Source organism: Cyprinodon variegatus, unplaced genomic scaffold (genome assembly GCF_000732505.1).
Source record: "Cyprinodon variegatus isolate N-32 unplaced genomic scaffold, C_variegatus-1.0 Scaffold1771, whole genome shotgun sequence".
In the NCBI taxonomy this organism is placed as follows: Eukaryota; Metazoa; Chordata; class Actinopteri; order Cyprinodontiformes; family Cyprinodontidae; genus Cyprinodon; species Cyprinodon variegatus.
Genome location: NW_015152224.1, coordinates 24,089 through 38,068, shown reverse-complemented (window position 1 = coordinate 38,068; position 13,980 = coordinate 24,089). Strand labels below are relative to the sequence as shown.

General features: G+C 37.2%; 1 protein-coding gene across 1 annotated transcript in view; it reads left to right on the top strand.

Annotated features, from left to right (window-relative positions):
* The window catches only part of LOC107104510 (C-type mannose receptor 2-like), a 28,996-nt gene extending 27,404 nt beyond the window's left edge, over nucleotides 1–1,592 (top strand). Inside the window, exon 6 of the mRNA XM_015404516.1 lies at nucleotides 1,475–1,592. Within this exon, the coding sequence (XP_015260002.1) occupies nucleotides 1,475–1,592 (118 nt within the window). The remainder of the gene's footprint in view (nucleotides 1–1,474) is intronic.
* Nucleotides 1,593–13,980: the final 12,388 nt, after the last annotated feature.

The following is a 13,980-nucleotide window of genomic DNA, read 5'->3' as shown; positions in this document are numbered from 1 at the left end:
CCGGAATTTTCCTTTAACATATCATGCTCAAAATGGGATAGAAAGAAGTGAAAACTTATTAACTCCTACCCCCATTATCAAATAAATAAATAAAAAGTAAAATGAAAAGAAAGAAAGAGGGTTAGCAGTCAAAGAAAAATTTGTTCCATATCTGCTAGGAAGTTTGTTGGTGGTGGTGGTGGGCGTGAGCGCAGGGAGGATCCATCACACTCATCTGCTCGTTCACCCTACTGGAATTGAGTCAAATTGATGAGATCATGCTGCTGTTGGATGACAGTTAGTATGTACTCCCTTCTCAGCCTTGATGGATCCTCCATCCCTTGTGGAAAATCTGCTCACCATGAAGTCTGGAGGAGCACTGACAGTTTCCTCCTGTAAATCCCCTTTTATACCAAAACACTGGCAATACGCCATTATACAGTAGCTGTAAGATAGAAACCCATTCAGCGGTCTTCTAGAAAAATACATTGATATGCATTGGACATACATTCTTGATAAGTTACTCATAGGTTTTGGATAAACTAGATATTACAACTTATGTGTAACTTACACTTAACGTATGTCAATGATCAAATGAGTATACGCTGGGATATGATGTAATTGCCATATTTCGAAGTGTGCCAGCATGCTTCAGCCTGCTTCAGCGTGTTCATAACTGTCCCATAATCAATATAACGTATTGATGACGTATTGATGACTTTTCACCAATGAGACTTGTCTGACAAGTCTCATTGGTGAAAAGTCTGATTTGATTCCCTTCAGGCATTAGTGTGAATGTAGTCCTTTGTTGAGCATCAGCAAAGATAAAGTCTTATGATTTATAAAGATGCTGTTACGTCTTTTTCTTCTTATTTTAAATCACTTGTGGTGCTGAAATATTAAACCTCACAAAAAAAAAAAGGTGTATTCCTCATCAATGATGGTTTTAAATAAATAGTTTTTAAGTTATACTCAAAATATTTGGTACATTTTGCTGTAATTTATAATACGTGTGCAGGTGATTGAAGCAATAACAAATGTTTTAGGTGGAAGGAAGTGCTTTTATTTAGAAACATTCTAACAGAGAACCAAGAGCCCACCAACTGTCATGATATTGGTACTGAAGACTGGATCGTTAGTGCCTTCCTTTCACCTGCTGAGCTCCACCCAGTTTTCATCTGTCCTCATCAGATCCACCTGTTCCTGCTCTTATTCATCTGCCTGTTTCCAACCATCAGTGCCATGTTATTCGAGCTCTGTGTGAGAGTAACTCTGGTGTTTCTATGTGTTACTGATGACATGATCCTGACAAGTTTCTGCCTTTGGACTTCTGACTTTTGTTTTGTTCCTGTTCTGCTCTGTTTGCCTGATCTGTTTTCGGACTGATTCCTGGATTCTGCCTGCTATATATCCTTGGATCTGTCTCATGACCTCTGCATGGATTCTCCCTACGGATACTTCTGCTCTTCCGTGCCTGCTGGCTTCTGCTCATCAGTGCCCCCTGGAACTCTGGGGATGGCTCCCACTGCATGCTGTGGAGAAACAATCCTCCTGGATTCTACTCCTTCCTCTGGATTCAGTCTGAACTCTTAACCAGTTTCCTGCAATCCTAACCCAGCTGTTAAGCCACTGTTCATTGAACAGGAAATAAACGCTTGCCTGAGAATTCACCCTAATTTTTATGTAATAATGTCTAAATTTCTTCTTTGTCCTGCGTTCTGAGCGCTCTGACATCTACCAAAGTGGGATTTTAGCCTATTACTGTAGCAAATGAAATAGAAGCTGATGCCACAAGAAATCACTTCAATTTACACTTTTACAATCTTTCTTATCTTACGAGTTGTGGTCTTGCCTTTTTTTTTTTTTGGCTTTCATCAGAGCTATATGACAAAAGCTTGCAAGCAAGCTTAACGGGGCATTAGGAAGATTTCTAATGATATTGCCACCCATGGCAAAAACACAGAGAGGGTCAAATAAAGGCTATTATTAAGATATTTTTAAAATAAACCTTAAAAAATTTCACTTTAAACAAGAGGTAACACCTGATAATGTCAATGTTAATTTTTTTTATAAAGAATTTTTAAAATAAAGGGCTCCATTACAGTATCATATACTGGTAAATAAAAATAAATAAATAAAATAGCAAACACAGCAAAACAACAATAAAGTAAATAAGTTGATCTAAATGAAAATAAATGTTCAGAATAACCAATGACCACTAGAGCTTAAGGAGCCGATAGCATCAAGTTGATGAAAAAAAAATACTATTTCCAAAGCTTTAGAGAAAAAAAAAATTAGGTCAGACCACAGGCAGATGAACTGATAAATATCATACACACTTCTTATTTTCACAGTTTCTCTTTATATTCTGCAGTTCCAGTCTTTGTAATTTGATCAAGTAGAACCATATCTGTGGAGCCACACAGGAGCTGAACCTTTTTATTGCTGGATTTAAAGATGGGTCGCATTTTACTCTGTGTTCTGGGCTTATTGTGTAAGTACGTTACGCTTCCCTTTGAATCGTGGTTATAATAGATCATCTTTAAAGTCTGAAGAAAAAAAATCTCTTACTGTAGTATACTGTTCAAATGTTTATACCTTGTACTGTTTTTTTTTTTTTTTTTTTTCTGAGGGCTTAACTTTAAGTCTAGCATTTAGCTGGTTAAGCTTCCCACCTAATATTTATCTAGTTGACCATTTATTTAAAATTATTTGGGCTTAATTAATGCAGTACATATAATTTTTTATTTGGATGGAAACATTACCACATGAATCAACAAATACAGACACCAGTAATTAGACAACAGCGGACTAAAGCCCTGCCATTCACTTTCAAGCTGCTGGTTGGATGATACCAAGTTTAGGAGGATAAAAGGGGGTTACCTTACCAAAAAATACTTATAGAATAGAAAAACACAGGCAGTTCATACCCTTTATTACTTCATGATGTTTAGAATGAGTTTTGGACCTTTAAATTTATTTTTCATATATAAAAAGGCTAGTTGTTGATGTTAATATAACACAAATGTGTTTGTGAGAGCAGGAAGAATGAACTTTAGTTTTACCAACTGTCTTTCTGAAAAAGAAAAAAAAAATCCATTGAACTACAACCGTACCTGCAGACCCCACATTTTAAAAATAGTTCTTCAAAGTAGCCTCTTTCACAGTAACCTTGCTGGCAGAACCTCAGTCACTGAAACTGCAGCTTAGATGCTTGTATGATCTTCTAAGAATGTTATGGGGAGATTGGGGATTGCAATCTTTTGTGTCAAGGTCAGAAATTCTTTACATATAAATCTGTCAGGAACAGAGCTCAACGAGGACCAAGACACAGACAGGACATCTAAACCTAAAATGTAAAAAAGTTTGCTTGGTTTGCTCATTCCAATTCAACATCTTTAAAACAGGCGAATATAAAAATAACAAGTTTAGAAAAGGAGAAATGAAGAGCAGGGTAAGGTAATTTAAAGACAACGTTAAAATGGACTCTAAAAGGATGGGCTGTAACCTCTCAGAACAGAGGGATCCTGTATTCAAGGCAAGACAGACAGCGGGATAACTCAAAAAGCATCTATCAAAATAAACAGGATCTGTAGTAGCAGTAGCTAGGGCGTCCAAGGCAGGAACCTCTACAGGAGAGACACAGGTTAGTGACCATGATAATATGATGGAGGGTGATTACGAATGGTGAGTCACTAACCTGGTTTTACAGTTCAGTGCCTGCCAGGAGAACGAGGATGATTCCAGCCGGTCGGCTGACAAGCCATAGCAGACGCAGCCAGATAGTTCCAGATGCTGAACGCTAGAAGATCACAGAACTGGCAGGAGATCTTATCAAAGCAGGTCATGGAAAACAGGATAATCCAAAGGGCAAAGTGAAGATGCAGGTTCAGTCCAAAGTAGAATCCAACAGGAGTATGAAGACTGGTCAGGCAAACATATCAGACAGGCTCAAAGGTGCAGATACAGAAACAGGTCAGGATAAGGCAACCAGAACATTAAAAGAAACTCCTCGAAAACTCTCACACCAAAGGTTCAAGAATAATGTAGTGCTGACAACTGGAAGCACGCACCTTAAATAGAGGCAGGAGCAGGTGGATCAGATAAGCAGTAATGAAAATCCGGGTAGAGTTAGATAATAAGCCAGTGATCAGCACCAAGATCACGACATGGGCAGACAGTGAAGTTAACTCTAAACTGGTGAAATGTGCTCAGAATTGAGCATCTAAAAGATTAGCTGCAGCACTTTACACCATCAGCAGACATGTTATTAAAGACCTACTGACATCAAAATAAAATGTTTTACAGTAATCCAGGTTTGTGTTCACAGAGGCATTGATTACTGTCTCTGCTGTGAGCCTGGGCTTCAGTGTGGACAGTTTCTAAAGCCAAAAGAAACTTGACCTGATGACCTAATTGATCAATCTGGCTAAAAATAAAATAATTTCCGTTTAAAACACTGATTTGTTGCTGTGGGCTTCAGGTACTGGCCAAGACTCATTGGAAATTTATAGACTAACAGGTGCCTGTCTCTGTAGGAACCTGGGCAAAAGTGGTGGAAACTCAGGCAGCTTATATAAACGCTACTTTTGACCCACTTTACTGGATCTAAAATCTGTGGTGGCTGCTGGAGCTTTCTCTAGGGGGGCTATAAATTCAAAATAGAGGTATACCAAAAACCAATCAAATGTATATTAAGTTATCACACCAGTATATTTATGGTCCAATAAGATGTCACAAACCTAAAAAAAACAAACATAATGTACCAGTTTGATAATGGAGAAGCTGTTAGTCAGCTTTATATATATTTTTTAATATATAAAAACTATTTATTTTCTTAGTAAGTGTTTATTTAAGAGCAACTATGCAAATTAAAAAAACAAGTACACAATATTATATCATTTATTATATTATATAATTTTCCATGTGAATCCCAGATTGTTCATGCTTCTTTGCCTTTTCTAAAAAGTGCTTTAAATAAGCCATTACTGTCTTAATCCAAGCCGGGTCTACGATTTGATTTTTTTTTTCTTGTTTTATTTTTTGCACTGAAGGACAAGTAAAAAAAAAAAGGAAAATTCAGTTTTTTCTTGTAATCCCTTATTTTTGCGAAGTAAAATAAGATATAAGGTACAAAAGCTGTGTAGTCATTGGCCATGGCAAGTGGTTATCATATCAACTTTGTATTTTTATGCATAGATGATCCGCCATATTTGTAGGACAACATCATAACTCGTCTTTCTTTGGATCAAGACTGTATTTCCCAGATAACCTTTGACTTGAAGCCAGTCAAAGCTTATCATAAGTTAACTTAAGTTAGACATAGGTGTTAGAAATAATGTGTCAATAATTTAAATATGAATCCTTCAATTCTCATGTTTTTATATTTATTGGTCCATCTTCTTAAGTAGAAGTTTTTCTCTCTTGGGCTAAAAGGAAGAGAGAAAAAACTCCTACCGAAGTAGATGGGTCATTCTACTCTTCTTGAAAGAAAGAACTTTCTACTTTCCCATTGAAAAATAGGAAAGTAGAAAGGCAGGGAAAGCAGAATAAAGCTTTACCATTTCACTTAGCCAAGCCTTGTAGCTAAACCAGGTCCTGGAAAAAGACAGACTGTACGTCTCCGTCTGTCTTTGGAATACTGAATAATTTTGGTGTTCGGCTGATTAAGTCTAAAGCCCAGCATACACTGTGCGATTTTCGGGGAGATTTTCGAGTCGTGCGAGAATCTTTCAATTGGACCGACTTTCAGCCTGATCGTGCAGCGTGTTTTGTACAGGGGGTTTCGAGGGGCGATCAGCGTCTCACGACCACCTCCCAATCAGGAATCGTGTTTTGATTTTTTCCCGACCATCGTGGGCAAATCGCTCAGGGCGCATGCGCAAAGAGGGATTCTTCTTTTTATTCTTCCTCTCAGATGTAAACACAGCAGCGTGGCAGGGGTGCAATGACTGAATTTTGTCTGTAAAATTGACAGACCGTAGTAGCCACATTTGCTCAGCCATGTCACTGTCTAAATACATTGTCGCCTTTTCTTTCCAGGGCTTTCAGCACAAAATTGCACAAATTGCCAAGGCAGTGCGTTTCACTCTAGTGAGCTTCATATTCCTCTTCTATTTGTTTGGCTTCCGTATAGACGCGTCAGAGCAACTCCATCTCACTGCGGAGCTGAGTCTGACATGGTTTTTAGTCGTACAGTGTGAGCAGGTAGATCGCATGAGAGCGTCAGGCTGAACATAAATCATGAGCTGTGAACTCACACTGTATGATTAAACCCTGCGATTAGTTGCACAGTGTATGCAGTAGCTGCGTGCAGCGATTGAAAAAAATCGCATAGTGTACGCCCGGCTTAAATGCTTTCACCTCGAGCTCTTGGTAAGTTTGCTTCAAGGACTTCACTTCCCGATTCGACCTTTCAATCAGTCACACTACAACTGTAACAACAGTTCCTGCCAAGCTTGGGGCGAAGCTCTCCTGTGCCCTGAGCTCCCCTATCCTTTTGCATTGCAGAGGAGCTACTGCGTATGTACAACTTTTAACGCGAGTCAATGGCTAAAGATTTCTCGACCCAAGGGCAGAAATACGTCACCAATCCGATGACGAACGAACAAGCTTTACTCGTCATTAAAGATTAACTATTTATCTTGCACACCTAAAAATTATAACCTATTTCAAAATAATTACATTTTTTATTTCAATTTCTATTTGTTTTTTATGTCTTAATCAAGGTTATTGGGTGGTTTGGGAAGCGCCCTAGCTCCCTCTATTGACCAGGCACCCCTGTCTAAAATACCTTTAAAAGATCAAGTTCAAACTGGGGCTTTAACTCCATAAGTAAATGAGAGATGCATCGATAGATTTATGACGTTTTTCCTTTACTGTGGTTTTGTTTCCTTTTGCTAACATCTCACAGAATGTCCTTCCTTCTTTTTTCAGGTCTAAGTTTCCTCCCTTGCTGTGGAAACAATCCGGGTAATAGAACATTCTTCTCTCTTTACTGATTACTGGAGCTGAGAAGCTTGTCTGAATTCTTCATTTGATTCATTCATGATTCTCGTCTTCTGCTTCTGCATCATCATGTCACACAAGTAACATTTTCAGCAGAGAAACTCAGACATCTCTTTCCTCTACCTATATCCCATTTATTGAGATGATGGTGGTAGAATTGATTTGATGAGAGTCTGAGCCTCAGAATCACTGACTACAGTGAAATACTCTGATGATCATCAATAGATGTAAACTTTGATTTTTGATTTATTATAATAGAGTTGGATCATCGAAAATATAAAGATCGACCAGAGGAAAAAAAGTGTTGAATGTTGTTGGATTGTAAATGGCTTTACTGCCCAAATTTCCTGGTTTCTTGCAGAGAAGATGATCATATTTATTTTATTTGTGAAGTGATTAAGGTCATTGTCCATTTGGAAGTCCTCACCCAAAAATTAACTTAATCACTGATGATTTAAAATCTAAATTCACTATTTTTACCTGATATCCTTTCATCATGATACTATCTAATTAATTTCATCCAATTTCTATCAAGATCCTTTCTATTACATTTTATTTTAATATCTGATTGAAACAGTCATAGGATTCCCTAGTAAAGTGGGATTGTTGAGTGCAAGGGCTCTTTAGGTCCTAGAAAGATAAAAACAAATGTACTAGATGTGCTCTGTTTTCAGGCTTTGAAAAAAGTAGATGACTATCTAAAATAGAAACAAGATATTTTAGCATTTTAATATATCCTTTCTGTTTTATTTTGTATTTCTAAGAGGGTTAATACATTGAAGTTATGAACATGTCTTTACTTTTAGCAAAATAAAGTATCTTTTTGTCCAACAGAACCACGTTCTTCCCTGATTGTGTCTCCATTATGGCTGAGTCCTGGAGCCTCAGTTAATCTGAGCTGTAAGGTTGATGCTCCATCTACAGGATGGAGGTTCTACTGGTATAAAGCTGTTCCTGATCGATCACAGAAGGACTACAGATATGAGCTACTGGCTGACAGCATCAATGGGACTGTAGAGGACTCCTTCATCATTCATGGACAGAGACACACAGCAGGATATGCATGTAGAGCTGGAAGAGGAAACCAAGATAATTTTACTGATTACAGTGAAGCACAGTTTGCGTGGTCTGCAGGTCAGTGAGTTTCTATTTAAATCAATTGATTCTAAATCATTTGGTCTGTTATGTTAACATCCGTGATTAATTCTTTCATCAAAGAAAAAATTAAATAAAAATAAAATTTGAAAATCATGTTAGAAGAATCTTTCTCTTATTCATGAAAACTATTTATATAAAAAAGTAGAAAAAAATAAGCAAACAGGAGGACCGAAAACAATTAAGGAACTGGTGAAAAATACAAAATTACTTCTTGAAAGGAAGATTTATGACTAATTTCATAATTTGAATTATTAGATTCTCTGAAGATACATCAATGCTGTTTTATTCAAATCTGTGAAGTGATCTCCTGATAAGAAATAACAAATCTATTAAACAACAAACACTAAAGAAATTGTGCAATTTTTTGTTTGTTTCTTACATTTTAGATTCTAATTCAGCAGCATCTCTCAGAGTGAGTCCTGACAGAGAGGAACATTTATCTTTTGATGAAGTCCAGCTGATCTGTGAAGGAAGCTCTGCTGAGTGGAAAGTGAGGAGATTTATACCGTATTACGGTTTAGATTCATTCAACTGCTCCTTCTGGGGGACAATGACTGGACCTGTGTGTACCTTGAAAAATGAGTTGCAGCGGGAGCCTAAAACTATTTACTGGTGTGAGTCTGGATCAGGAGTGTTCAGCAATGCCTTCAACATCACCATACATAGTATGTTTATTTCCATGTTGTTTTTGTCCTGATTTTCTCATTACTTAGATTTTCTTTTAAATATTTTATATGATATAAATTCCAACAAATTATTATTATTTCAGATTTGCCTTTTGTCTGTTTAATATTTATGAACTATATAACAGTCAGTTTGATAACAATTGAGAGTTTAATTGTCTGTAAAAGTTTGTGTGATTGCTTTTGTTTCTCTAATGATCACAATATTGTTCCGATCTAAATCACTTCAGGTAGGTCACATGTCTTTACTATGAGAACAATTCACTATTTCTTTTGACACAGGCACATGGGTTTTCCTGAGTGTGTCTCCATCATGGCTGAGTCCTGGAGCCTCAGTTAATCTGAGCTGTAAGGTTGATCCTCCATCTACAGGATGGAAGTTCTACTGGTATAAAGCTGTTCCTGATCGATCACAGAAGGACTACAGATATGAGCTGCTGGCTGACAGCATCAATGGGACTGTAGAGGACTCCTTCATCATTCATGGACAGAGACACACAGCAGGATATGCATGTAGAGCTGGAAGAGGAAACCAAGAGAATTTAACTGAATACAGTTATCCAAAGTTTGTCTGGTCTGCAGGTCAGTGAGTTTCTGTTCTACCCATGGACGAAAATTTGATTTTAGAAGTGGGGGGGAGCAAATATTTTTTTTCAATTTAACTATTATATAAGTTCAACATGTTTTCTAGTACTTCTTCTGTGTTAGTTTCCTCCAGTTTTCTCTTGCATCTTGCATCTCTGCTATCCCTCTCCTGACAAAATATATGGATGCACGATATGAAAAAACTGGACAATTTAGGGTGCAACAATGTAGATTAAAAACGCATAGTTTCTCAGTTATTATGAGCTTGGATATATAAAATCACATTTGCAGACTGTGTCTTTTTCTTGTTTTGATGATGTTTAAAAAAAAGATACATATATATATATATATATATATATATATATATATATATATATATATATATATATATATATATATATATATATACATTTGATTTTACAGCACTTTTAATAAAATAAATATACTTTACAAGGTTATTGAAAGCTTGAGGATCTTGAAGCGTATCTGCTGTTTTAAAACTCTTTAAATAACACCTAGTAACTTTTATTTAATAAATAACGATGAGACATGATAACAGTTTCTGATACAAATTGTAATCTTATCCAGACATGAGAAGTTGCTTAGAATTAAAGAAGGCAGCTGCGTAAGTTGAGAGCTCTGCTTGAGAAACAGGCTTTTATTGGAATTTTCACTAACGTTGGACAAAGCTATCACGCTGGCCTGTCAAGTGGACCATGCTCTTGAGTCATCAGAATTGCTCAGTGGAGCTGTTGCTGACGGAAGCTGGCAGCTTGTTTTGAAAAATAGCCACACACGTACCATGCAGCAGACAGCACAAGCCTGTTACTGCTGTGGATCGACAAATCACCTGGCGAACACACAATAAGTGTTCTTTTGCCTTGAGATGACAGGTGTTTTGAATTGGTGCTATATAAATAAACTCAATTGAAACTGAATTGCATTGAAATTCAAAACTGGAGACATGGTGAGGGTAAAAAGAGGCAAAGGCTCCTCAATATTTAGTCCACCACTGTCTGTTGAAAGGCACATTGGAGGAAGTACTTATGTACTCAGTGAAAATAAAAGGTAGAATGCTGCCAGACTTTCATGCTACTCTGCAGGCATGCCTTGCACAATGACAAAGACAGAAAAGCGTGATCCGGTGGTTCAAGGAACAAAAAAAAAGGAAATAAATGAATACATGAATGAATGTATTACCTTATTGTTCAGATGAACTAATTTTCATGGTACGAAAAGGTTACAAACAGCTGGATTTTATTTTAAAGTAGTTACATTTGGTAATTTTGTTACATAGTAACTTAAACTATTAGAGTTAATATTACAGAGTTGTTGAATATTTGATTTTGTTCTGATGTGCCTGAGTAACCACATACTTTGCTTACAGAGAAAGTTTGTTATGTTGTGCAAAATGATATCCTGCAGATAATGAATAAATAATTAACTAGAACTGGAGTTAGAGTTTATTATTTAACTCGGAGGTGAAATCAAGTTAGTGTTCTTAGTTGAATAATTGTAGCTTTAATTTGTTTACCTACCAGGGTTTATGGCTTTCACCTCTAGATGGTTCCTGGGGATGGGGGGGGGGCTCAGCGCAGTTCGGCTACAGCTCTGCACGGGTCCGTCTTCATTTCCATTCTCTGAAAAGTTTTAAGTCAGTTTAATGCTAAAGTAGAAGACTAGGTTTCTTATGAGGACTATCAAAACAGAGGTGTCCCCCTGCTGATAGGCCGTGATGTCCGTAGCGAGATCTTCACAAAGGGGGGAAACTCCACTCAGCATTCAGCTCCGGAGATTCCCATCTCACCCAGTTCAGCAGGCGCTATGCACGATGGGACACTGCGATACGTGACTTTTGATGCAGGAAAAATTGAAGCTACTTCCAGCTAGCTTTCTTTAGCATTTCACGTGAAACGGGCCTCTCCTTGCAGGTGATGAAACCCATGCAAAGAGAAAGATGGAAACGCTTTGAGTTTTAAACCCTGAGTGACGTACAGTAGGAGCACTTCCTGTTGAAGTTTCAGCTCCCGCCTAAGCTGATTGGTCCATGCATGAGCTGACCGTCCCAAAATTTTGGAATTTTCCAGAACTTTTCAGAGCATCCTTTGTTCTTTTTGTGCAAAATCAAAGGTTGATGGTTTGAAATGGTTCATCCAATTGATTTGGGCTTCATTGTGGAATTATATCCCAACAGTTATGACATAAAAATTGTTATATGGCCTTGAAGTTCAATCTTTTGTTAACTGTGTACATGTAATCTAGTAAAGTAAGGGCGGAATGCTGTGTCTGCCACCAGGTGGTGTACTAGTATAGGAAAAACGAGAAGAACAAGTAGAGTGAAGGAAAGGGATACCTGATGTTACAGTACTTGCTTCACATGTTATGAATAAACGTGGTTCAAAGTTAATTGTCTACTTGAGTTTCTACCTCTTCCTGGCTTCCAAACATAACAAGTGGCCCCGATAAACTGTTATAGAGGAATTTTTTACATCTCCAGTCTTCTACATCCTTTAAATTTTACATTATACACGTTAAGAGAGGAGTAGACCTCCATGGCTCCAGCCATCAAAATATTACACTTTCTTGTTAGCGGTAGGACACTGCTCTCATTCCGTTACCAAATATTTGCCACATACAAAATTAAGATAATAACTGTATATCCAGACAGAGGAACTGTCTTACTTAGAGTGGGTAAAACATCAGTTCTGACACGCAACAGGCAGCTAATACTAAGGTGTAATAAACTCTCACTTTATCTATGATAATCATCCTAACACTCTTATGTCTCTTTTTTGTTCAGGCACCCTGGCTGCGAGTCTAATAACCAAACACACAAACGCACGCATCACATCAGACTGATTCAAGTTTACTTTAGTAGCAGACTCCTTCACCAACTGTCATGTTTTGCAGACCCACATTTTTTGAGAAGACCATAACTCTTGGACTGTTTAAGTTATCTCAAAAATCAGAGAAAAAGGCTTGCAACCCTACAGCTCTACGGTAGAGCTTTAGACTTCAGCAGCGCTGTGACCATCCAATCACACACACGATTCAGTGGTGCATCAGATGTTTGTAAAGTGAGCTTCTCAAGAGTGACAGTTGTGACAGCCAATCACACAAGAAAGGACGGACGGCCAATCAGAAAGCAGGCTTCTGCTCGAGCTACGATTTTTGCTTGGTCCTAGTGCTCGATGATTGTCTGGGTAATGTAGCGTAACACTGTTTTTGGACAGTAAAAAGTGCAGGGGACCAAAACAGACTTTTGAAAAAGTGCAGAGTACATGTCCCCTGTGTCCCCACCCCCACATTGCATCCGTGGTTCTACCAATGAATATGAATTAAGGGATCACTTTCATTTCAGGATAATTACCAACCTAAAGTCCCAATGATTTAATATTTTAAGTTTTTTTTTTCCACACAGAAATGGATCAAATCAGGTAGACAACTAAATTATTTAAACAAACTTGATGAATCCCTGATTCTCCAAGTGAAGATCAGGTTTATCAACCAAAACTTTATCCATTGGCTTGAGTTTGTCTCAGAACAACAAATAAATAAATAAAAAATAAGGTGTTTGGAAATGAATAAAGGAGAGGATGATGGGTGAATCAATGGGTATGCTGTAAAACCAATTCACTTTTAATACTTGCAGTATTTATAGTTTCATGATTGACTTTAAATATGTGGATAAAGACTCTTTAGGTTACTGGAAAATCTGACTGTAAAGGAAAACACGATAAGATTAGAGGTGAAGAAAAAAGTAATCATAAAAGTAATCATAATATTAATCTGTGTCGAAGAGCAAAAAGATATTAATTTTATAAGAAACATTTTCACAATTTTCTAAATAGGAAAATAATCATTGCAAACCATTATGAAATTAAATTCAATTCAGTTAATTTATATAGCGCCAATTCACAATACGTCATCTCAAGGCAATTCACATTCACCAGATTATACAGTCACATTGGTTTATGTTGACCCATGTTTCTGTTGACAAAGAAATAAACATGTTTTAATCTGAGCAGAATTTGAATTGAGCTGATTTTTCCTTCTCTGGGTTTCCAGATCCTCATCCAGCTGTGTCTGTCTCAGTGAGTCCTGACAGAGAGCAACACTTCACCAATGAGTCTGTAACAGTGAACTGTAGAGGAACCTTTACTCATTCCAGAGTGTGGGGGGCTTACAAAGATGGTCACCGTTTGTACATTTATGCCTGCCTGGACTGGGAGAAAATTATTGGACCCTGTAGCTTTGAATTAAAAAAATCATATCAATCAAGTTTCCAGACAGAAGTGTTCTGGTGTGAGTCTGGATCAGGCGAGTTCAGCAGCTCAGTCAACATCACTGCAGTCGGTATGTTATTATGTTTGTTTCTTTCATTAAGTTTAGCAGCTTGATTATGAAATTATATTCACTGCTTTGTAATTCAGAAACAAAGAATTAAATCTTGGTTCTAGAAGACCTTTTTTTTATTCTATGGTGTGTAGATTTTACTTAAAATTCAATAAAATTCGGTTTATTTATATAGCGCCAATTCACAACACAAGTCATCTCAAGGCTCTTT